Raw genomic sequence first — 25,429 nt, 5'->3', positions numbered from 1 at the left:
AATGGAAGAAAGAAATCAATGAGTGTGGTTACAGGGAGGCTTGGACTGAAGGCAGAAGATGGAGCAGAACCCGAGCTCAGGCTACGTGGGGGCGGCAGGAGCCACAGCTGGGAGGGCCTGACGGGGAGGGTGTTCGGGCGGGAGGACTGGAGGAAGCGGAGCAAGAAACATGGGCGCCCCCGAGAGAGCAGGTGTCACGGGGTCCCTGTGGAAGTTACTTGCGAAGGGAAGGGAAGAAAAAGGCGCTGTTGCATGGAGAAAGTCGTCTCACTTGGCACCTATGCGTGAGCGAGTATTTCAGGTTCTTGAACGCTGTGATTAAAGAAACCAGGAGCAAGGTGACAAGTCCAGGCTGTGGGGAAGAGGGTTTTCCCAATCAAGAGGTGGGGAGGGAGTGGAGACGAGCATCACCTGTCTGGCGGAAGGTGGGCCTGAGCAACTGCCGGCTCAGCAAACCCCGCTTTTCCCAGTTCCCAACATCCAGCTACAGCCTAGGGTTTGGAGGACCAGGAGGGCAGTTTTTAATCCAAAATAAGGCCCTAATTTTAGGTGTTCATAGAAATATGTATTTTGTGGGATTTTTAAGCATTCTTTCTATAAATATATAAATTTTTATATAATTAATTAGTTTATTTTGGCTGCGTTGGGTCTTCGTTGCTGCGCGTGGGCTTTTCTCTAGTTCCGGTGAGCGGAGGCTACTCTTTGTTGCGGTGCGTGGTCTCTCATTGCGGTGGCTTCTCTTGTTGCAGAGCACGGGCTCTAGGTGCACGGACTTCAGTAGTTGTGGCGCACGGGCTTAGTTGCTCCGCGGCATGTGGGATCTTCCAGGACCAGGGATCGAACCCGTGTCCACTGCATTGGCAGGCGGATTCTTAACCACTGCGCCACCAGGTAAGCCCTTAAGCATTCTTTAAAAATCTTGACACTTGCCTTTTTTTCTGGACAAGCTGACTAGCCTATTATGTCTGTTCCTCTGGTTCTGAAGCCCTCCCATCCCTGGAGACCCCAACAGACTTCAATGGGGTTTCTTAACATACCCAGACCCTCCCTTGGCCAAAGTAGCAGCTCTCATCTGTTCCCATTATCCTCCTATCCAAGTCTCTGGATACTCACAACACACTGACAAGCCATTTTTCTCTGGGCCCCACCTGAGGCACACAGCAGCCAAGCCAGGCCCCTTGGGGTCAGAGGGCGGAGTGGAGTCCTAGTCCCTTACTCCAGCCTCGCGAATCTCGGACTCAGCTGCAGCTCCTCACCTGCTACTCCGCCCAGGACAGCTCTTGGATTCCACGACCATCTGAGAAGATCCTACCCACCTTTCTGGGCAGCTACTCACGAGAAAATTCCCTCCCTTTTACAGCCTTCTGTGTATCCTTCTAAGTCACAATTTAACATCTGCTTTATGCCGTCTTACTGGCTTTCCCATTAGATCGAGAGCTCCTTGGGGATTTAGACACCATCTGGGACTTTTTTTGGGTCTGTTTTACATAGTCTTAGATGTTCTATGATGGGCACTGAAAAATCATGCCTATGTATGTTTCCCCACAGGGATGGCTGCTGAGGTTTCAGAGATGGTGTGATGAATCCACATCGGTAAGGCTAGAAGCCGGGTGGCACAGAGGCTGGAAGTGCTATTAAAACTCAGACAGGCTATGCAAAGTCCTGGCTTGGAAATTAAAAAGATACAGCGCTAATGAAAATTAAGGCTGTGGACAGATAAAATGATAAAACTTTCTGTATCCCACCAGGAACGGTAGTTCACAAACATCAGGGTGAAAATGCAGACTCCTGACCATTTCTGCCTCTCTCCCATCCCACCAACTGAAATCAACAGGCCTGAAGCCCAGGAATCTGCGTTCTTAACCAATGTCCCAAGTGCTGTGCAGGCGGTGGCAGCAAAGCCTCAGACTGCTCTGAGAAACATGCTCCGGGAGAGCAGCTCTCAAAGTGTGGCCCCCAGACCAGCACCATCAGCATCACTTGGGAGCTTCTTAGCATTGTTAATTCTCGGTCTCACCCCAGACCTACTGAACCAGGAACTCTGAGGCAAGACCCAGCAATCTGTGATGGAACAAGACTTACAGATGATTCTGATGCATGTTAATGTTTGTGAACCACCGGCCTAAGAAAAGGCACAATTTCACCTTTCTTTCTTTCTTGGCCACACCGCACGGCATGCAGGATCTTAGTTCCCCAACCTAGGATCGAACCCGTGCCCCCTGCAGTGGAAGTGCAGAGTCCTAACCACTGGACCGCCAGGGAATTCCCTGAAAAGGCACAATTTCAGATCAGAAGGGAAGAGAGTTCTTCCAGTGCCTATAGACTAGTCCTCAGCTGCGTCCAGCCCACCGACTCCTGCCCTAGCTCATGCTGAGGGAAAGCGAATGCTGGCGCTGCGGGAGGAGTGGGAGAAGGGCCTGGAGAGCCGGGAGGGAAGACAGGGACCATGGCTGCTTCTCTCTTTATTGGACGCTTTGTAGATGTCACACAGGTCTAAAAGTTACACCATTAAATAATTATTTAAAAACCGACCAGGATTAAGGCCCTGGTCCAGAGCTCCAAACCAGAAGCAGAAAGGAATGGGGGTGGTGGGCTGGGAGGTAGTCCTCCAACATCCCCAAAACCCAGAAAACGAGGATCCTAAGCTCCTTCACAGGCCAACCCAGGGCACGGGCCCTTGGGTTAACCCTCAGATGCCTCTGGCTGCATCACTATCAGGGTCAGAACCAGCAAGGAGCTGGCAGGAACAGCCAGCTGAGTCCAGACATGGACAAAAGTAACTGGAAGGACAGGAGACGGACAGGTACTGTCCAGCTGTAGATAAGATCACAGAGTGCAGCTAAGGCAGGTGGGGGGAGGGGCTGGGGAGCAGTATTGCAGCAATGCAGGAGTGCGGCCCCAGAGGCCTGGCCCAGCCGGCCGGCCGGCAAGGGCTCACACATTGTGGGTCCTCCTGGTGAGCTGAGGCTCCTCGCCCACTAGCTTGGACTTGAGGTGCTCCTTGTAGGCCAGGATGTCTCCAGGCCACTTGGTGATTGTCTGCTTCTCACAGACCCAGATTTCTTGTGCAACCTAGAAAGCAAATCCTAGACTTAATAACCCTGACCAGCATCCTTCCTGCCCCTGCCCAGGAGACTGTTTCCAGGGGATTCTGGAAAGAAAACCCATAACCTCCCGCCCGGGCCCACAGCCAGCTCAGTTTCACTACCTCAACGTTCTTAGGGCTGGCCTAACCCAAGAGTACCGTAACCAGCAGGTTTTGGAGCCTTCCAAGCCAGGACCTGCTGTGTCACCCCGATTTCCAGTTCCCTAGCAGGACCTAGATCTGTTCAGATGCTTCACTCAGCTTCCTTTTCTCCACCCCATCTTCCTGAAAGCGTCAGAGAAATGACCAGCAGCTTTTTCACTGATGACTAGCAGTAACCCTCTGTCTAATCCAGAGTCTCCCTAGTATGATACTACTTCTAGGCTGAAGAATCTTGGAACCACAGAAGAAGCACCCTGTTCTCTACCCAACTCCCTTGCCCATTTTGGCCACCAATGCCAAGTAGGCTAACAGCCCCAAATAGCTACTGAAGAATTCAAGTATTTCCACTAAGGCTTTCTAAGTTTCCCAAAGAACCATAAGATCTGGCCCTGTCCACTCTGTCTATGTCCTGAGCCCACTTTCCAAGTACAGTCAACATGAATTACGTGCCCTCCACGTGCCACGACGGTGCTCTGAGATGCTGGGATGCCCTCTGCTATGCCTCCCACCCAGCCAGGAGCCTCACCTGCTGAATGAGTCTGAAATCATGGCTGACCAGCATCATACCACCCTCAAAGTCATTGATGGCGTCTGCCAGGGCGTCGATGGTCTCGATATCCAGGTGGTTGGTGGGCTCGTCCAAGAAGAGCATGTGAGGGTTCTGCCAGGCCAGCCAGGCCAGACACACTCGGCACTTCTGCCCATCAGACAGGTTCCGGATCGGGCTCACCTGCGTGCAACCGGCCGGTTATAAACGCTGGTGTCGCCCTCACCACACGTCGGAACCCACCTCTCCCCACGGCTCCTCTGTCGTCACCGTTTCACGGAAAGCGGGGCTCAGGAAGACCCAAGGTCACACAGCATAGCTGCCTGTCTCTCAAGACCCAAAAGAGATAAATCTGGAAGCCTGAAGCCCTGTCTTGACACAGAATCTTAATGAAGTGGAGCAATCCAGGGGGCCCACAGTTGGGATCTGAATCCAGGAACTTCTTTGCTAGGTTTCAGTTTCCCTTGCCTTTAAGCACGATGGCTCATGCTGCTCGTCAGGGGGGCGAGGGCACGTCAGAGACTGGCACACTATCCTCGCCCCTCCCCTGAGACCTAAGTGCTCCAAAGCACGATAACCCAGAGCAGAGCAAAGGCAGACCATCCAGCCACAGCCTCCCAGTTACCTGGGGTTCTTCCCACACCCCCTCCACTGACCTGCTGTTTCCCAGTGAGACCATACCGCCCAATGATCTTCCTCATTTCTTCCTTCTCCTTGATCTCTGGGTAGCATTTCATCATGTACTCCAAAGGCGAGAGGTCTAAGTCCAGCTGCTCTTGTAAATGCTACAGGAAAAAGGGACCCGCCCAGATGTGGCTGCTGTCCCACTTCAAAAGGAAGCCTGCTGGGTTTCCTGCCAAGTACTTCTCTGCCTCTACCTAGGGACCTGTTCAAGACTCCAGAGGCAACTAGGAGCTGACCTGGTCACATGCAGCCCCATTCCCACACCCTAGGTAACTCCCCGCTCCCCACTCCCCGCCAGGACTATACCTGATGGTAACGCCCTATCTTGACATGAGAGTGTTTTCGGATCATTCCGTCTGTGGGTAGTAGCTAAAAAGAAAAAAAAAAAAAAAGAGTAGAAAGTGGCAAGATAAGCACACAGAAAAGGAACCCCGGTCAGAAGCAGACAAAGGCAGAGAGGGGAAACAAACACATGTTCACACTGAACAAGACTCACACAACTTCCTGAAGTGAATCCACACCACCGCCTCACAAACTGCTATTCTGGCCACTCTAAAAATACCTAGGAAGGTATACTGAAACAGGTGCTTCCAAGGGGGGCACAGACACACGCCACACAATCTACTTAGTCGCTGGATTACTGTACGGCGCACTGACTGCATAACAAGGGGCTCGGGTATAGGTCCGACATACATTTTCTACAGCAAAAACATACTTCTGAGCGCACAGGCGTTTCTGTGTTCTAATTGCTCTGAACGAAACCACAGAAAGATGCTGAGAACATGCATGTGTTCTCCCTCTCACCCACGCTCTCACACACACAGGACCCCCCCCCTCAGGTTTCTCTGAGAAAACTGCCCCAAACTTCAGCACTACCCAGTGAGACCACACGCCCCAGAGGACGGCTCGCTCAGGACCTCTAAGAGCAGTGGCCCCTGCCTCCCCTCCCTCTCCCGCAGACGCACCAGCATCCCATACTGGAAGTCCCACGCCCCAGCATGGCACCATACCTCTCCAGTTAGCAGCTTCAGAAGAGTTGACTTCCCTGCTCCGTTGGGCCCCACCAGAGCCACTCGTGTGTCGAGATCGATACCAAATTCTAGATTGTTGTAGATGCAAGGCTGAGGTGGGTGTGAGAGAGAAAGGGATATGGGGCTGGGGAGCTGATCGGTCTGACAGGCAGACTCCCCCCACTGAGTCCCCAGTCACTGCTGCAGGAGGTGGGAGTGAGGAGGGCGGCAGCTCTCACGGCAGACCCCAACCCACTGCCTCCACCCACCCACCCGGCTGAGCAGTTTTCCCTCCAAGTACTTGAGGGGGGGCTTCTACTCTAAGTCCCTCAATTCGGTGCCCCAGGCTGCCACACCTGAAAAATCCCCAGCACCGCGTGGGTTAGTTGGCATGCTCAGCAAAGAACAGGAGACTCTTCTCGGCAGTTGACACTTACCTTGGAAAATGCACCCCAGCTTCCCAACCACACCCAAGTACTCACCCCATCTTTTGTATACTTGAAGCTGACATTTTGCACCATAATAACGGGTGGAGGGATCTTGCCACATGGTGGGAAATAAAATGACAGTGTCTAGGAAAAAGAGAGGGCATTTATCAAGTCAGGACCTTTCTTATCCACCTCACCTTAGGCCACCTAATTCCACCCAGTCAGAACCTACCTTGTCACTCACAACCCTCTCTGTCAGTCCTGATGCCATCATTTTCTGTAGCGTCTTCTCCTTGCTCTGGGCCTGCCGGGCCAGCTTGGCACTGCCATGACCAAACCTAGCGATGTAGTTCTGAAAGAGACCAGAGAGGGGGCCAGGAGTACGGGCAGGCACCAAACAACTCATCTTAGATCTAAGCATGGTAAAAACTGCTGACAATGTCTTCTCTAGCACCCCTCAAACCCCACACACCCTCACCCAAATGCCCCGGAGGATGCAAACTCGGCTCTACGATCGCCCTACCTTCATGTGTGCAATCTGATCCTGTTCCCAGTGAAACCTCTTCATCTGATTCTCTTCCAGCTCCAGCCGTGTCTTCACATACTGATCATAATTACCCTGCAGCAAAGTGCACCAGGCGACACGGGCAGCTTTAGCCTCGGTCCTGGGTTCTCACTCAGGGTTCAGGGGGATGTGAGATGGCATCTCATTTGGCCCTGGTTGTAAGACTGTGCAGTAAGGGGACTTCCCTGGTGGCTCAGTGGTTAAGAATCCGCCTGCTAATGCAGGGAACATGGGTTCGAGCCCTGGTCCGGGAAGATCCCACATGCCGTGGAGCAACTAAGCCTGTCCGCCACAACTACTGAGCCTGCGCTCTAGAGCCCGCGAGCCACAACTACTGAAGCCCATGCACCTAGAGCCCGTGCTCCGCAACAAGAGAAGCCACCTCAATGAGAAATCCGCGTGCTGCAACGAAGAGCAGCCCCTGCTCGCTGCGACTAGAGAAAGCCCACGCGCAGCAACAAAGACCCAATGCAGCCAAAAATAAATAAATAAATAACTTTAAAAAAAGAAAAAAAAGATTGTGCAGTAGGGAAAGAGGAAGTGCATTAAAGAAGCATATCCTGGGCTTCCCTGGTGGCGCAGTGGTTGGGAGTCCGCCTGCCGATTCAGGGGACGTGGGTTCGTGCCCCGGTCCGGGAGGATCCCACGTGCCGCGGAGCGGCTGGGCCCGTGAGCCGTGGCCACAGAGTCTGTGCGTCCGGAGCTTGTGCTCCCCAACGGGAGAGGCCACAGCGGTGAGAGGCCCGCGTACCGCAAAAAAAAAAAAGAAAAAAAGAAAAAAACAAAAAGAAGCATATCCTAATCTAGAACCTGAGGTCTTCCGAATTGTGTGCCTCTCATTCTTAGCTTAGCCAGCGAGCAGGGCTCCGGCTCAAATCCCCAGGTTAGCCATAAAGACACCCACAGCGTTGGCAACAGCCCTGAAAACCACTGTCAGACAGATATCTAGAGGCTCACAGCCTCCTAAGAGCACCTCTTTCTACCCCCCATCCCTAGAGACTGGAGCCCCCATGCGGACTACAAGAGCTTCCTCCAGGTGGGGGACATCAGACCCACGAGACCGAGGACCTGGCAAACCCCGCACAAGGACTGCCGCGGCTTCTGTCTGCAAACAACCAGACTCAACCTAAACATCCATCGGAAAGGGCCTGACAAGTGAGTTACACGACAGCCACACAATGGAACGCTATGCGGCCGCTGGAAAAAATGAGCATGATTCATATATACTCATACGGAAAGCAGTCCAAGACAAATGAAAATTTAAATGCAACCTACAGAAGAGAATGATTAAGATTACAACTGTGATAAGTATACGTGAAATTTTCTACAAACGCTGCTTGCAAGTATATGTGAAATTTCTGAAAGACTATGTAAGAAAACTATTAATACTCCCATGGTGAGTACAACCATGAATAAAGAGAACTTCTGGTTTTCATTTTTTGATGTTTTTTGAAATGGAAAAAGTGTAAAGGCAAGGCAGAAAAGCGGGTTGTTGAGATCCTGGCTCCCATTCTTCATGGAAGGAGAGAAGGAGGGGTACTGTGCTGGCTGCCATGAAGCAGATTTAAGTAGCCACTCAAGAAGGCAGAGAGCAGCAAAGCCTGCCTAGGCACCATGAAAAGTCAACCTCTTTGCATAAGGCAAACATACACCATACGCACAGGCTGCCAATCCGTGGCCTATGGCCTGAAAGCAATTACTTTGGGACCAAAATAAAACAGGGTGCAGAACTCCCCGTCCAAATCTTTTTATAGCAATAGGTAAAAAGGACTGCTAAGTCTATTTTTTTTTTAAAGGAGAACTTCAGGGAATTGGTAAGCACAGAGGTTACTGTGGAGAAGCTGGGGCCCACTCACCGTATAATACTTCAGTTTCTTGTTGTGCATGTGTATGATGTTGGTACAGACACCATTCAGAAAGTCCTGGGAATGGGAGACGAGGACCAAGATGCGCTTAAAACTGCAAAGCCAGAGAACCAGTCAGGGGGGCGCTCAGAATGGTAGATGGTTCACAACAGGTGGGCTGAATGTCAGGCCCAGAAAACCTTCATCCTTTCCCATCCTTACGCCTAGGCATCCTTTAGATTTATTCGCCAATTCCCGGTTCTTAGCACCTAAGCCGCCAGTGCACCATCGACCTGTAAGAACACTCTGATGCCTTCCAAAGTATGGTGAGACGGTCTGAGTTTCCTCAAACTTTTGTTCTAATTTTCATTTTCTTTTTTCCTGATAGCTAAGAAGTGGATTTATTTAGAGAGAAACACACTCCACAGACAAGAGTGTGGGCCGTCTCAGAAGGCGAGGGCAGCCTGTTCTCATTTTCAAAAGAATGGAGTGGAGATGGCAGTAACACTGTTGGTAAAATCCAAAGTGTATGCACAGAGACACCCCTAAACACATCAAAAATCATGGGTGGGAAGAACTGGAATAGGTACAGTAAAAATCACCATGCGCAGCTTTTTAAAGAAGGTGCCAAGTCATTGCAGAGACCATGGAAAGCCTTATTCTAGAACTGGGGCAATATGCCAGGTTATCTGGCTCTCTAGCCATAGGACCACTGCTGTGTGGGCTATTTTTCTCTTTGTCACTGCATCATGATCTTAGATAGGAATCCCCGTTTATATGATATACATAAATACAGTTAAGAAAAAATATTGTTTTTAATAAAGACATTGTTTTTTAAATAATGGGAAAAACCAAAAAAAGTAAAACAAACAAACAAATCCACATATTTCAGACTAAACCAAACCAAAAAGGCCCGCCCTAAGGATGCTTACCACCTGCTCAATCTGGCCTTCACTCTGGCCCCACTCAGTCCACTTCCCACTGCTCTAATATCACGGTGGGTCCTGGGCATCCATCTCCCTTGGACTCTGCTCAACTCCCCCTTCAGGACCTGCCCACTTCCTCCCCCAGCCCCACCCCTTACGTCTTTAGCTCTTCTTCCAACCACACACAAGCGTCGAGGTCCAGGTGGTTGGTGGGCTCATCCAGGAGGAGCATGAAGGGCCGAATGAAGAGGGCTCTGAAGGACAGGAAAGTAGACAGAGCCACCTCAGCGTAATGGGTGCTACGCAGGAGGGGCAGCCTGCCTGCTACCTGCCACTCTGGTCAGGCCTGCACTGAGTCCTGAAATCAACTCTAGGCTCTATACCTCAGGGGAAAGGTGCGAACTAGGAGAGATACCAGAGATGAAGAGTGGGGGTTAAAGGGCAGGAAACAGCTGAAATGCAGAGGGAAGATGCAGTTTGGAGATAAGCCTGTAAACGTCCTTATGAGTCTACAAGTCTTTCACACTGAGGCCGGTGACCATCGGGAACACAAAAGGATACAGAAAAAGTAAATTGCTGAACTAAAAAGTATTCAGGTTAAACCTAACTGGTGGGGTTGCCAGACTCTAGCAAGGAGGCCAAAGAATGTTCTCTTCTGAGGTGGCATCTCAAGACAGGAGAAACAAGGGGAGAGCGCTGGGTCCACACGCGGTCACCACATCCGCAGCGCTTGTTAGAAAGAAGATTTCTGGACATCCAACTCCAGCATTCTGGCTCCAGCACAGATTGAAGAGGCTAGGAAATCTGTATTTTTCAAAGCTCCCTAGGTGAACCTGAGGCAGCTGACCCTTGCTGGCACGTGAAGCCACGGCTCTCATGTTCTAAGGCAAACAAGCAGCTTTGCTGAAGCAGTGTATCAAGCCTCACCGATGCACTTGGCAGAGACTGGTGGGGTAAGCAACCACCTCTTTAACTGGGGACTTTCTGGGGGTTTGGTGGGGAAATGATGATCTACAGAAACTCATTTTGGGTCCAGGTCACAAGAGCGTAAGAAGGACAGATATCCTAATAGCTGTCTAACATTTTACCTTTAAACAGCAAGAATTAGAAGGACTGAAGCACAAACAACGGTGGGAGAGGAGTCAAGAGGAAAGAAAGAAACAGACCTACTCTACCATTTAACCTAGGGCTGGTCCCAGATTCCTAAACACTGTGCCGGAAGTCCAACAATGACCAGTTCAGTCAGGAAGCTTCACTCCTTCGCTCAGGTATACCACCCCCGCCCCTCCACACTGTCAATATTTGGCACTTACTGACCATCAACCCTGTTCTAAACAGTTCCACTGGTTTAGAACCCTGTTCTAAACGCTGAGAGAGATGGGGTGCTACAGAGGGTCAGAGGGAGACTCACCTGGCGAGGGCCACCCTCATCCTCCAGCCCCCACTGAAGTCTTTTAGCTTCTTGCGTTGCATGGCAGGTGTGAAACCCAGTCCGTGCAAGATCCGTGAGGCTCTCATCTCCGCCTTGTCAGCATCCAGCTCCTCCAGTCGCTCATAGAGCTCTAAGAGCTTCTCACACTCCGCTGCGGACAGTGCAAGGCCCGTGAGGCTCCTGGGCCTTTCCCGGGAGGAAGCCCACCCCCAGGGCCCTGGGTCTGGAGCCCTACCATCCTCGTGAGCCAGCCGTTCAGCCTCCCTCTCCAGCATGGCCCGCTCTGTGTCGACTTCCATCACGCACTGCAGGGGCGTCTTGTCACTAGGGGGCATCTCCCGAGTCAGATGGTAGATGTCGATGTGCTCAGGGATGGGCACTTCACGCTTCCCAATAGCAGACAGCAGCATGGACTTCCCTGGGGGGGCAGGTGAAGCACAGGCAGAGAAGTGGACGCCCAGCACAGCGCTGCCTGTCACTCGCCTACATCAGCCCCTCCACTCCAGCCAAACCACGGCCGCATCACTGTGTGAGGACTTTCCTTCCTTTCATTCATTCAGATCCTTTTTTTTGTTTGTTTTTGCGGTACGTGGGCCTCGCACTGTTGTGGCCTCTCCCGTTGAGGAGCACAGGCTCCAGAGGCACAGGCCCAGCAGCCATGGCTCACGGGCCCAGTCGCTCCGCGGCACGTGGGATCTTCCCGGACCGGGGCACGAACCTGCGTCCCCTGCATCGGCAGGCGGACTCTCAACCACCGCCCCACCAGGGAAGCCCCATTCAAATCCTATGATTCCCCCATCCCTGCCCGCATCCTCGGGACACCTTTCCTCCAGTTCTTGTCCCATCCCTCCTCTGTGAAGTCTGTCCATCTACAGCTGCCTCACGCACCGCCACTCCCGCCCCTCCCACCCACTTCTCCAGCACCTACCGTCTACAACTACTCACGTCTACAACTACTCACGTGGTGCTTATCACTGACTGCTCTGTATTGCTAGTTCCTCTTCCCTGGGCGTACCTGGTCTCCCACCCCTACTGTAAACTCCTTGCTTTGTACATAGCTGTGCTAAGTAAATACTTGCTGAGAGACATATGAGCCAAGGAGAGATACCTCCCACCTCACTTTCCAAGGGCCTCACCAATTCCATTTAAGCCAATGAGGCCGTAACGACGGCCTGAGTTTAATTCCAGTTTGGTGTCACTGAGCAGCTCTTGACCATGAAAGGTGAGGGAGAGGTTGATGATGTGGGCATCGGTACTGTTGGGGTGAGAGGCGAGGACGCCAGTGACAGCTCGAGCAGCAGCTTTCTTCATCTCAAAGTCCTCTAGCTCCTTGGTCAGCAAATCCACTTCTGGGGACAGAAAACAAAAGCAGTTTGGGAAGAGGGCTATAAGACAGACTAAGCTCTTACACAAAAAGGCATGTCTTAGAGCATCTGGATGGCTCAGTCAGTAGAGCATCAGACTTTTTTTAAATCTGAGGGTCCAGGGTTCAGGCCGCTGTCTGGGCATTTGTGGCTTTTGTCCTTCCTTAAGTTACCAAATATTATCCTACAGAGATCCAAAGGCTGAAAAAGGCGTGCCCTGAAGGACCTGGGCTCGAGATCAGGTTGAGCTGACTGCGATGTTTCACAAGCTTTAAACAGGGTGTACACTGCATACAGATCTGCCCTGGTACCCTGCTTCCACGGACATTTTTTACTTCGCAACTTGTCCTTTTAATTCTAACTTTCCTTGTTCTAAGATGATATAATGTGTGGTAGGAATGGCTAGAACTCCAAACTGTCCTCCATGAGTATGTGTTAAAGAATTAGTACCAATGCCCAAAATAAAGCAGATGCTATAGAGGTGCAATGCTCCACGACCTAGAGCTTCCAGATGGTGCTTCCAAGAAGCTATGCTGCCCAAAAGGGACCAGTGTGAGGAAATGCACAGAGGGATCACCGGCAGGCAGAGCCAAGGCTGGAAAACCAGAAGTTGCAAGTTGGAAGGGCTTCAGAGACGCAGACTGACCGTGAGACAAGAGACTAGCTGTTCTGCCTTTGTAGTTTTTCAGGCATGACTACATTTTCAGGCTGGGAAGAACTATTACTATACGGCCAATGTTAACTGGCTAATAGTTATTGAGTTTACTCTGTGCCTGGGACTGTACTACATTACCATTCCCCATCTAATTTAATCCCCATAACCCTTATAAGATAAACACTGAGGACCCTCATTTTATAGATGAAGAGGTTAAATAATATAGCCAAGGTCAAAAAGGCTAGTAAGTGACAGACCCAGAGTTTGAACCAGGCTTTGTCTGACCCCAAAGCCATGACCTTAACTATCTCACTATACTACCTTTCCATAAAGGACAAGCGCCCACAAAGTATTATTGCAAGTGAGACAGAAATGGGGGTAGAGGGAGTCTTGGTAAGCTTCTTCCAAAAGAGAGTAAGGTGATCTATTAACCTTTTCAGGAAGGAATGAAAAACTACACATGACGATCTGCTACCGTGACAATCTTCTAATTTTATAGTCTTTGTTACCCTTACCGTTTTCCCATGGTAACCTTACAGTAGAACACCGGAAATGAGAAAGCCCACGTGCTTGTCCTTAGGAAGAGTAAAGATGGAGTAGAAGGGGGAAGAGAGCTCGGTGCCATCCTCAGACAGGCAGGCGTGGGGAAAGCAACTTGAAGGGTGTGATGGTTAGTCTTAGGTCACTCTCCAAATGCCCCGTCCTGTCGGGAGATTACCACTGCTGGCACTACACCCACGCTGCTGCTGAACCTGCTCTGCCTGCAAGGAGTCAGAACTGAGGGCAGGGACTGTCCTGCCAGACAGATGGCAGTCACTCTATGTCTACCTCAGCTTCCAGTACAGTGTGTTACACGTAACTGCTTGATGAATACAGGCATACCTCATTTTATTGTGCTTCACAGATATTGCAATTTTTACAAACTGAAGGTCTGTGGAAACCCTACGTCAAGCAAATCTATCAGCACCATTTTTCCAACAGCATCTGCTCACATCCTGTCTCTGTGTCACGATTTCAAACTTTTTCATTATTATTATACTTGTTACAATGATCTGTGATCTTTGATATTACTATTATGACTCACTGAAGGCTTAGATGATGGCCAACATTCTTTTACCAATAAGGTATTTTTAAATTAAGGTACGTACATTGTTTTGTTTTATTTATTTATTTGGCTGCACCACGTGGCTTGCAGGGTCTTAGTTCCCCAACCAGAGATTGAACCTGGGCTCTCAGCAGTGAATGTGCAGAGTCCTAACCACTGGACTGCCAGGGAATTCCATACAGTGGGTTTTTTGTTTTGTTTTGTTTTGTTGTTTTTTTGGCCATGCTGCACAGCATGTGGGATCTTAGTTCCCCAATCAGGGATCAAACCCGTGCCCCTTGCATTGGAAGCATAGAGTCTTAACCACTGGACCGCCAGGGAAGTCCCCACACATTGTTTTTTTTAGGCATAATGCCATTGCATACTTACTAAACTACAGTATAGCGTAAACATAACTTTTATATGCACTGGAAAACCCCCAAATTCATGTGACTCACTTTACTGATACCACAATATTGATATTTACTTTATTACGGTGGTCTGGAACTGAACCCACAATATCTCCAAGGTATGCCTGTACTTTTCAAATGGAGGACAAATTTTTTTTGACTGATGAGAGGAATTTTAAAAGTCTCTTTTCTACACAGTTGAGTTACTAGGCTTCCCACAGCCCTGCTCTGTGCCAATCCCTGTTCTAGATGTTGAGAAGATGTACAGGGAGTTTATGCTCTAGATCAGGAGTTCGTAAACTTTTTCTTAAAGGGCCAGATGGTAAATATTTTAGGGTTTACAGCCCAAGTGGCAAAAATCAAAACTATTATGTAGGTATATACATTACCATTTGAAATGTAACCACTTAAAAATGTAAACCATTCTTAGCCTGGGAGGGGAGGTGGGTTAAAAAAAGGCTGGCCAGATTTCGCCAACTGCCTGTTTCTGTAAATAAAGTTTTATTGGGACACAGCCACACTCATCATTTATATATGGTCTACAGCTGCTCTCCATGACAATGGCGAAGTTGAACAGCTATATCAGAGACCATATGGCCCACAAAGCTACAAATATTTACTATCTGGATCTTTACATTAAAAGTTTGCCAATCCTTGGTCTATATCTCTATCTGCTCAGCCAAGATCAAAATTAAGGGAAAGATATACAGCCAACCCTTTACATCCACAGTTCTGCGTCCACAAATTCAACCGAGGATTAAAAAGAGGAATTCCAGAAAGTTCCAAAATTTGCCACACACTGGCAATTATTTCATAGCATTTACAATGTATTAGGTATTACAAGTAATCTAGAGATGTGCTAGGTTATACGCAGATACTACATACACCATTCTCTATAAGGGACTTGAGCTTCTGTGGATTTTGGTATTCACAGGGGTCCTGGGACCAATCACCAGCAGACACCGGGGCAATACTGTATACCATTTTCTCTCGATCTCTTCCACTTTACAGCATCTATGACCTAAGTCATCTCCTGAGCTTTATAAGTAAAACTTAGGGCTTCCCTGGTGGCGCAGTGGTTGAGAGTCCGCCTGCCAATGCAGGGGACACGGGTTCGTGCCCCGGTCCGGGAAGATCCCACGTGCCGCGGAGCGGCTGGGCCCGTGAGCCATGGCCGCTGAGCCTGCGCGTCCGGAGCCTGTGCTCCGCAACGGGAGAGACCACAACAGTGAGAGGCCCGCGTACTGCAAAAAAAAAAGTAAGACTTAGACCTCACTGTCCTAGCCTACAGCATCCCACAAAACAGACTCAAAAAGTAAGTGAATAGCACTGTATAAATGCAGAAGGGATTCTGGAATAAACTTCATCAGAGAGAATACTGTAGACTTCACAAGCAGCCCCTTTCTATTCATTCCCCAAACAAGGGGACCAGCTGAACTCTAGTGCCTGTCTTGAAGAGTCTCACTTCCTAAAGAAGGTTGAACTGTCTGCCAGAAGTCGCTTTCTTTGATATTTATCTTAATCTTTCCGTACCTCACTACCTAAAGAAGGCCATGTGGCAATGGTAACAGGTAAAGGCTGGAGAACAGTGACCTGCAGCACTAAGTAATTCCAAACTCAGAGAAGAAGAGGACCCAGTCTTGGGAGAGGAAACAGCTGACCCATTAATTATGAAAGCAGAAATGACCCTGGGTCCCTAGTAATAAGAAATGTTTTGAGAGAGCTGGAAAGAAAACCAGATTTCATATTTCAGAAGAGTAGCTCCCTGAGGAAGCAGGGTGAAAACCAAAGCTCCCGTATTACTGAGATAGGGGTAGTATAGCTAGGTTCCCCCTGAGAAACTCTGGTTTCCTAGGGAGAAAGGTAAAGAAGAAATTTGTAATGGGAACAGTGGACAATAGTCTCAAAGTGGGATTCAGTTTTCTATTTTTCCAATTCATCCAGAAAGTACCTACAGAGCTGATGATAGATACTGCTTAACCATTATTCCTGAGGACCTAGAGGAAACCCTGTCTACTTTACAGATCACAATTCAGCCTGCTCGTTTACTCCTATCATTCTTAACTTCCCATCCCTCCACCACTCTGGCCAGGAAGAAAACTTCCCCATGACCTGACTTTACTGCACCAATTTTCTCTCATAATTCTTATTTTAGAGACAATTCCTACCATTCAACTCTTTCCTCTCTCTCTCTCTTTTTTTTTTTGCGATACGCGGGCCTCTCATTGTCGTGGCCTCTCCCGTTGCGGAGCACAGGCTCCGGAAGCACAGGCCCAGCGGCCATGGCTCACGGGCCCAGCCGCTCCACGGCATGTGGGATCTTCCCGGACCGGGGCATGAACCCGCGTCCCCTGCATCGGCAGGCGGACTCCCAACCACTGTGCCACCAGGGAAGCCCTCAATCATTTTTAACTCTCCCTTTTGTGAATTCCTATCTGTCTGTTGTAACTTGCATTAGTAATTCTCCTCTTCTCTTCAAACATTTACCTAGTATCTCTAACCGCAAAGTTGATCAGGCCAAAAAAATATATTACACACGACATGGTCTCTGCACTCAAAGATCAAGCAACTTAGATGAAGAAACAGAAGGCACAACATAAAAAGGTAACACTGGGACTTCCCTGGTGGTCCAGTGGTTGGGACTCCACGTTTCCACTGCAGGGGCTGTGGGTTCCATCCCCTGATTGGGGAACTAGGATCCTACATACCGTGCAGCTCAGCCAAAAAAAAAAAAAAAGAAAAAAAAAACAGTAACACTCTAGAGAGTATAGGGGTATAGTAAACGGCAGTATTATTGAGGTCAGGTTTGATTGGGAACGATTTTACCATCCTGAGCTGGGCCCTGAGAGAAATGTCAAATGTAGCTAGTACAAGAATGGTGGTATTAGAACCTCAGTGTGTAAATGGACAAATGTGGTGACTGTTCAAGGGACAACAATAGTCGATGGAGAAGACCTCTTCAGAGTGTTTTCCGGGGGCAAGGAAGAAGGCTGGGATAGACTGCCAAGGGCCTGGGATGTTCTTTATCACACACTGCCCTGGTTCCCCATCTAGACTGCAAGATATCAGACAGCAGAGCGTGCTTATAGTGCCTCAGCTTCCAGCACAGTGTCTAACACTTGAGAAGCGCTCATAACAGAAAGGCATCTCTCTCCCAGAAAAAACCCATAAAGCAACTCATGTGTTTCTGTCTTGTTGGTACAGCCACTACCGCTGGGAGGACAAGGGCATATTATGCGGTAAGGAGCCTGGCACACTGACCTCCATGTGTAGAAACGGAAATTAAGAAAGGGGCAGGGAACTGACCTTCTTCTCCAAGTCTAGAAGACAGAGCAGCAAGGCAGCACGAGCACTCCCATACTTGCTTTTGCCACTGAGTATGTGAGAACTCTGTGTTCGGGTTCCTTGATCAAAAGCTCCAACTCTACTGGTTTGGTTCATCATGAAAAGTTTCATGGCACCAGACATATTCTCCAGCGCCCCCAGCATGCGGACTCTGACTCCAGCTGGGGCGTCCTTTACGTCGAGCAACCATCCCAGGGACCCACCTCTCCCTCAATTCACCTGTGGTCTCTTGGCCATTGGCCTCCTCATTTTTCTCCTCCGCCACCTGTGGCTCTGTGACAGCATCTCCGTTTTCTTCGTGTCCTTTTCTGGGCCGCTGCCGTGCTTTGGCAGCTTCCTTCTTTTTGGCCGCCTTCTTCTTGGCCAGGTCGGAAGGCATGGTGATGAACCACAAGGGAACGTTCCTGTTCTTGCAGGAAGCCTGAAGGAAGGCAAACAGCCCCAGGTTCTAAACTTCCGCAGAACGCCTGGGCCTGGCTCCATCCCTCTCAGGAACTGCCTAGCGAGCCTCTGACCCCAGCTCGGTCCCAGACTAGTCGCTCCCATACTCTGTCAGGATCTCTAAAGCCAATTCTGATCCTCGGCCGGCCGCTCTTCTAATCTCAACAGCTCTCCCCTCGGGCTCTGTCCACCAATCCCCACGGACCGCCTCACTCTGGAAATGCACCTCCTTTCAGGGCCTCCACTTAGGGACCGGGTTCGGCCCCTCGGCACAGGTCCCGGTCTCCAGTTTCCCCACAACTTGGCGCTCCGCGCTCCAACCGGCCGCCTCACTTTCCCGGGCTTCCTCCTCCTGTTTGCCTCCGGCCTCCTCCCCGTCGTCCCCATCCACACCAGCTGGCCGTCGGGTCCAGCTTCTTCCCGGGGCGCCCTCGTGCCCCCCCCCGTGAGTCCCCTCAGGGTCTCCTCACTCACCAACCCGCGAACCTCCCTAGCCCCCGCCCGTCACCGTCTCTGCCTTGGCCCCTTCTTCTCCCGCGCAGCCGCCTCCATCCCAGCCCGGTCCTTCCTCCCTCTTCTCGTGCCCCCTCCCCCTCACCGGCCAGCACCCTCCCCCCACAGCGCCCCTTCCCCCAACTCACTGGGCCTCGCCGCTCGGCCTCTGTCGCAACAGAGCAGCTCCTTGAGCTCCTCCGCGTGCGGCCGGCTCACTAGCCAATCACGGCCTCGCGCGGCTCTCGTCGCGCCGCCGCGTAGACTCCTGGGAAGTGTCGTCCATCAGACGTGGCTGCCGAGCCTGAGACCCTCCTCGAGAACTACCGCGGATTCCAGGGGCCTCGCGGGCTGGCGTGACGTCATCAGGATGCGCGAGGCTGAGGCGATTGGAGTCCAAGAGCCCTCTGCCAGCAGCTTGCTGCGGGAACTGGAAACTGCAAATCCCAGCTGGCTCCTCGGATAAGCGGCTGGACCTCCTAGGCTACCCTGCCTCGGGAATAGCTGAGGAATTATGCGGAGATACCGGGTTTATAGGGCCGCCCAACCAGCTCAGACAGCAGGGCGAGCGACTACACTTCCCGGCAGGCATCAGGCAGGAATGGGTCGAAACAATGGGGGAACGAAGAGGAGGGAGGAGGAGGAAGCGTGAGCCGGCTGGTGAGAGGGACGGGAAGAAGCTCATCACTACGAAGATGATGCGAAGAACAGAATTCCTCCATGAAAGAAAGGTGTCCTCGTTCCATGAAACTGAGGTTTTAGAGGCTGGTCCAGTGAACCAAACTTTAGGTGGAACGTTGTTCCTGAACCGTGGCTGCTCAGAATTGTTAGGTTTCCATCCAAGCCATGTAAGTTTGATGGGAAGAGCCCTGACATAACAGAACAAGATTTCTTTTCTGAGTTTAGCTTTATCGTCATTTACCAACGTGATTTTGCCCGTTACTTTTCCTTGCCCGTTACTTTTCCTTGCCCGTTACTTTTCACTGTTTAAAATCCATCACAGACTTCTCATAGCCTACAGTGCAAATACCAAATGTGTAGCCTCAAATACCTCTCCAGGCTTCTGACCAGCAGTGCCTCCAGCAGTGACACGGCTGGAGGGAAGCAAAGGAAGCTGTTACTCCCTCTGAGCACATCCTCCAAAAGCAGCCCCCCGATCCTTTAAAAAAGTGAGCCCAGGGACTTCCCTGGTGGTCCAGTGGGTAAGACTCTGTGCTCCCAATGCAGGGGGCCCAGGTTCACTTTCTGGTCGGGGCACTAGATCCCACACGCATGCCGCAACTAAGACCCTGCGCACCCTAAATAAATAAATATTTTTTTTTAAAAAAAAGTGAGCTCGCTCCACGCCCTCCCCCCAGACCTAGTTTTCCTCCTCAAAGTTGATGCTCCAGTAGACTCTAATTACTTGCATTTCAGAAATAAGCCATGCCATTTTACACCGCATGCCTTTGAGCATGCCTTTTCCTAGAATACCTTAAGTGCCTACTCTATGTCTCACTCAGAGCTAGATGCTAGAATTTCAGTGGTGGTAAGTCATTTCCGGACCTCACAGAGCTCACAATTAAGAATGCCAAAAAATTGTCGCTCACTATCTGGTTCTAGAATAATGAAGTCACGAGCCACTGCAGTCACTGACCTTCCACACACCCTGAAAGGAGTTCAGGGCCAAGATCAGGAATGAGGCACTCTGTGCTCTGGGAAAAACTGGCAGAAAAGGCCTTCAGATATTTTCTGGAGAAGATTTTATGAGCCCAATTTCTTGCAACTCCTCATATCTAGAAAAATACTAACATCATTAACGGAGGCATCTGCTCCTTGTGACTAGCAGCAGCCTTCTTGTGACTAGCAGTAACCTGCCAAAATGTGTGCTTGATTACAAATAGCCCCCCTTCAGTAAAATCATATATATACCGACGTCCTCCACCTCTTCAGAGCAGCTTCTCAGAGCTATCTGAGAGGCTGTCTCCTGGGCTGTAGTCCTCATTAGGCCCCAAATAAAACTTAACTCACAACTCTCATGTTGTGCATTTTGTTTTCAGCCGACGAGATGGAAAATTTAAAAAGGACACAGATCATGACATTCAGTTTGATAAGTGCCACAGGGGCAAAAGCATTGTTTTAGGTAAAGAGATATATAGACAATAGTTAACTGCCTGCAAAGCCCTTCTTTAGGAAACAAGGAAGTTATATATGATTGTGGATCACATAAAATTGCTTATCCAAGCACCTAGCCTCCTGGGAGGTCTACAACATGCCTGCCTCTCCCAGCCTCATTAAAATGCGTGGTCACAGGCAGGTTTCAGGTTACAGAGACCTAAAATTAATTATACTCTTTCATTTATGTCATCACATTTAATCCCCCCAACAGACACTAAGGTGGGTATTAATAGCATTTTACAAATTGGAAATACAGGCACGGCGCTGTTAATAAAACAACACTGCTGAGAGGAAACATGGCCAGGCTTGAAGCTCAAATCTTCCGGTTCTGGGACTCCAGCTCTGTAAAGTGACTTGGGACGGCAAGGGCTAACCAGTTCCTTCTCTGACTCCACCTATCGCATCCATGATTTCCCATGAATTGACCGTTGCTGGGCAAAGTCTCCTTCAGCACAGCAAGAGTGGCCTAGAAAAGTAAGAAGTTCTGCCATTCTCATCCAGGGTTTAGGTCTCTTGCAGGGAACAGACCTGGGCATGAAGGGAGAAGAAACGGGGAAATCAGAGGGAGAGAGGTAGGAGAAAAGGACTGGCTAAATATGAACAATTACAGAAGATCAGTGCTGGAAGCAGGAAATGAAGAATCCAGACTCTTCATTTAAAATATGAAGAAACTGAGACCCAAGGGAGGAAATGTCTCATCCAGAATTACCTAGAAACTTAGTAACTGAGAAAGGTCTAGAACTTTGCGGTTCAATGTGGTAGCCTCTAGCCAGATGTGGCTACAGAGCACTTGAAATGTGGCTAGTCTGAACTGAGATACGCTGTGTGAAATAGGCATTGGATTTCAAAGATTGCATGTGCAAAAGAAAAAGAATATCAAATATCTCAATTTTTTATATTGATTACACGTTGAAGTGTTAACATTTGGGATATATTGAATACTATAAAATATATTATTAAAATTAATTTCACCTGTTTCATTTTGCTTCTTTAAAAACTGTGGCCACATGAAAAGATGCTTAACATCACTAATTATTAGAGAAATGCAAGTCAAAACTATTATGAGTATCACTTCACACCAGTCAGAATGGCCACCATCAAAAAATCTACAAATAAGAAATGCTGGAGAGGGTGTGGAGAAAAGGGAACCCTCCTACACTGCTGGTAGGAATGTAAATTGGTGCAGCCCTATGGAAAACAGTATGGAGGTTCCTTTAAAAAGTAAAAATAGAACTACCATATGATCCAGCAATCCCAATCCTGGGCACATATCCAGAAAAGATGAAAACTCTAATTTGAAAAGATACAGGCACCCCAATGTTCACAGCAGCACCATTTACAACAGCCAAGACATGGAAGCAACCTAAGTGTCCATCAACAGATGAATGGATAAAAAAGAAAAAGATGTGTTATATCTAGATCTAGATCTATATCTATATGAATATTACTCAGACATTAAAAAAGGAAAATATTGCCATTTGCAGGATAAAGAAGATGGGGTACATATATGCAATGGAATACTACTCAGCCATAAAAAAGAATGAAATAATGCCATTTGTAGCAACATGGATGGATCTAGAGATTATCACACTAGGAGAATTAAGTCAGAAAGACAAATACCATATGATACCACTTATATGTGGAATCTAAAATATGACACAAATGAACTTATCTATAAAACAGAAACAGATTCACAGACATAGAAAACAGACTTGTGGTTGCCAAGGGGGAGGGTGGGTGGGGGAGGCATGGATTGGGAGCCTGGGATTAGCAGATGCAAACCAGTATATATAGACTGGAAAAACAACAAGGAACAATATAGTTCCCTGTGCTACTGTATAGCACAGGGAACTATATTCAATCTCCTGTGATAAACCCTAATGAAAAGGAATATGAAAAGAATGTATATATATATATAAAATAACTGAATCACTTTTCTGTACAGCAGAAATTAACACAACACTGTAAATCAACTATACTTCAATAAATTTTAAAAAAATATTGCCATTTGCAGCAACATGGATACACCTAGAGATTATCATACTAAATGAAGTCAGGCAGAGAAAGACAAATATCTTTTTTTTTTTTTTTTTTTTTTTTTTTTTTGCGGTATGCGGGCCTCTCACTGCTGTGGCCTCTCCCGTTGCGGAGCACAGGCTCCGGACGCGCAGGCTCAGCGGCCATGGCTCACGGGCCCAGCCGCTCCGCGGCATGTGGGATCTTCCCGGACTGGGGCGCGAACCCACGTCCCCTGCATCGGCAGGCGGACTCTCAACCACTGCGCCACCAGGGAAGCCCGACAAATATCATATGATATCACTTATATGTGGAATGACAAACTGATACAAATGAATTTATTTACAAAACAGAAACAGGCTCACAAACAGAGAGAGCAAATTTATGGTTACCAAAGGGGAAAGGGGTGGGAGGGATAAATTAGGAGTTTGGGATACACACCACTGTATATAAAATAGATAAACAAGGGCCTACTGTAGAGCACAGGGAACTACATTCATTATCTTGTAATAACCTATAATGGGAAAGAATCTGAAAAAGAATATATCTATATCTAAATGAATCACTTTGCTGTCCTCGTGAAACTAACACAACAGTGTAAATCAACTATACTTCAATTAAATAAATACTTTAAAATGTGGCCACCAGAATATTTAAAATGTACATATGCGGCCCATGTTATATTTCGTTCTTTTGAGAATATTTTTATTTATTTATTTATTTGGCTGCATCAGGTCTTAGTGGTGGCACGCGGGATCTAGTTCCCTGATCGGGGATCAAAGCCGTGCCCCCCTGCATTGGGAGCTCGGAGTCTTAGCCACTGGACCACCAGGGAAGTCCCTCACATTGTATTTCCATTGGACAATGCTGGTCTGGAACCTGTATCTTTCAACCTCTAGATGAGTGTTTCTACTATGCTTCCCAGAGTCTTCTAACAAGCCATTCATTTACCACCTGTTATGTGCCAGTTGCTGAGGGGAGATCAAATTGCTGTCTATCTGAGGATAAGACCGAAACACAGTAAAGGGTAAAGGTGCTGGTGCATTCCATCTCATGTGCCTCCTATATGGGTTCTTGATTCTACCAACCCCAATGTTCCCTTTTAATAACAAACTTTTCAAGGAACACTCCCTGTTTTGAAATAAAGTTCATGTGTTTGAAAACACATCCTGTTTTGGAATAAAGTTCATATGTCACATAACTACACAATTTCAAAAAATTACAGTGCAATGACAACAGAAAGAAGAAAAGGAAATACTTTATAATAAAAGAATAATGTTATTTCAGTATGCTAGAAAACATTAGCCAGATGCTTGTACCTAATGTAGTACCAGCGTGAATGTGACAGTACAAATGCAGACACAACACTAGGAATGACATTGCTGTGCATGATACAGTTCTCCAACATGTTAACAAGTACATTCCTGGACAAAATGAAAGTACAATGTTCCTTCCATTTTCACGATAGTTCCATTCCTTGAAAATTCAGCACATATTACAACCCTGCAAAATTACTTAATTTTTATATATAAAACAGGCTCAAGGATTAGATGATTGGAACTTTTTTTTTTTTTTTTTCACTAACAAGATTGTTCAGTAGGACATATTTGAAAGCTACGTAGGACAGGGACTTCCCTGGAGGGTCCAGAGGTTAAGACTCTGGGCTTCCACTGCAGGGGGCGCAGGTTGAATCCCTGGTTGGGGAACTAAGACCCTGCATGCCCCACGGCACGGCTGAAAAAAAAAACAAAAACAAAGAAAGCTATGTAGGACAGATAATTCTTTCTAGTGTGATATGATCTTGCAATGTATAAGACATCTAGCATTCTTGCTCCTCCCCTCAACCATTTTGTTGTTGTTGTTGTTGCACGCGGGCCTCTCACTGCTGGCCTCTCCCGTTGCGGAGCACAGGCTCTGGACGCGCAGGCTCAGCGGCCATGGCTCACGGGCCCAGCCGCCCCGCGGCATGTGGGATCCTCCCAGACCGGGGGCATGAACCCATGTCCCCTGCATCGGCGGGCAGACTCTCAACCACTGCGCCACCAGGGAAGCCCCCCCTCAACCATTTGACAACAAAATTGCACTTCCAAATTACTCCCTAGGGATGTGTCGTCCTGGGTGGGAACCCACCATACTTGTTTGAAGGCCCCGCCTGCCTTCCAGCCTCCCTTGACCTGTTTTCCCCTCACTCACCAGGCTTTTGCGACTTTGGCCTTCCCAGTTCTCTGGGCCAATCTCTTCCCTATTCAGAGCCTTCTGTGTTCTGCTCTTTGCCTGGAAAACTCCTCTTCACTTTTTGTCTGGGTAATTTACTGAAACTTTGGATCTCAGGATTCCCAAATTCTCAGTCTAAATCTTGTTGTCCTGTTTCTCCACTGGAGTCTACTTTTCTGGAATAGTTCTTATGACAGTTTGTGACTTCCACCTAAATTTATACTTTTTTTTTGTCAATGTGTCTTTAATGCCTGTCTCCCGCAACTCTCAGCTACCTGAGGGCAGGGACCATGCCCACCTCGTCTACCACTCCTTTACGATGATCTGGAATTTAGCAGGCAAACAATAAACATTTCTGAAATAACTGAGTGGGTGATGCGGTTCGGGAAGCCCATTGGGAGCAGTCGTCAAGGAGGCAGAAGCGCGCTCACTGAGGGAGAGTAATTTTTTCTAGGGCAGAAGGGTGTTGAGGTTGAAGCTTGCGTCACCTTTGGGTCCGTGCTGGGTTCACTCAGATTAGCGTCTGTGGAACGCAGCCTGTTGTTGGGGGGCGAGGGGCGGGAGACTG

The 25,429-nt window shown here is 48.7% G+C and overlaps 1 protein-coding gene across 4 annotated transcripts; it reads right to left on the bottom strand.

The window, feature by feature from the left end:
- Positions 1-2,447: 2,447 nt before the first annotated feature.
- On the bottom strand, positions 2,448-25,425 carry ABCF2 (ATP binding cassette subfamily F member 2). Of its 4 annotated transcripts, XM_059074091.2 has the most exons (16): positions 24,841-25,425; positions 18,624-19,343; positions 17,761-17,962; positions 11,820-12,032; positions 10,919-11,101; positions 10,663-10,834; positions 9,410-9,505; positions 8,338-8,440; positions 6,440-6,535; positions 6,149-6,268; positions 5,971-6,060; positions 5,489-5,599; positions 4,785-4,847; positions 4,451-4,579; positions 3,774-3,977; positions 2,448-3,072 (listed from the first exon to the last, which is right to left on the bottom strand). In XM_059074091.2, the coding sequence occupies exons 3-16, from the start codon at positions 17,918-17,920 to the stop codon at positions 2,935-2,937; spliced, it is 1,878 nt and encodes a 625-aa protein (XP_058930074.1). In that variant the 5' UTR covers positions 17,921-17,962; positions 18,624-19,343; positions 24,841-25,425; the 3' UTR covers positions 2,448-2,934. The 4 variants fall into 4 exon arrangements, with proteins under 4 accessions (XP_058930074.1, XP_066897963.1, XP_058930076.1 ...); XM_067041862.1 differs by lacking the exon at positions 24,841-25,425 and having other exon boundaries at positions 18,500-18,631; XM_059074093.2 differs by lacking the exons at positions 18,624-19,343; positions 24,841-25,425 and adding an exon at positions 18,491-18,617.
- Positions 25,426-25,429: the final 4 nt, after the last annotated feature.

Source organism: Kogia breviceps, chromosome 9, assembly GCF_026419965.1.
Source record: "Kogia breviceps isolate mKogBre1 chromosome 9, mKogBre1 haplotype 1, whole genome shotgun sequence".
NCBI lineage: Eukaryota > Metazoa > Chordata > Mammalia > Artiodactyla > Physeteridae > Kogia > Kogia breviceps.
The sequence above is the reverse complement of the archived record's forward strand: the minus strand, read 5'-3'. Positions and strand labels throughout refer to the sequence as shown.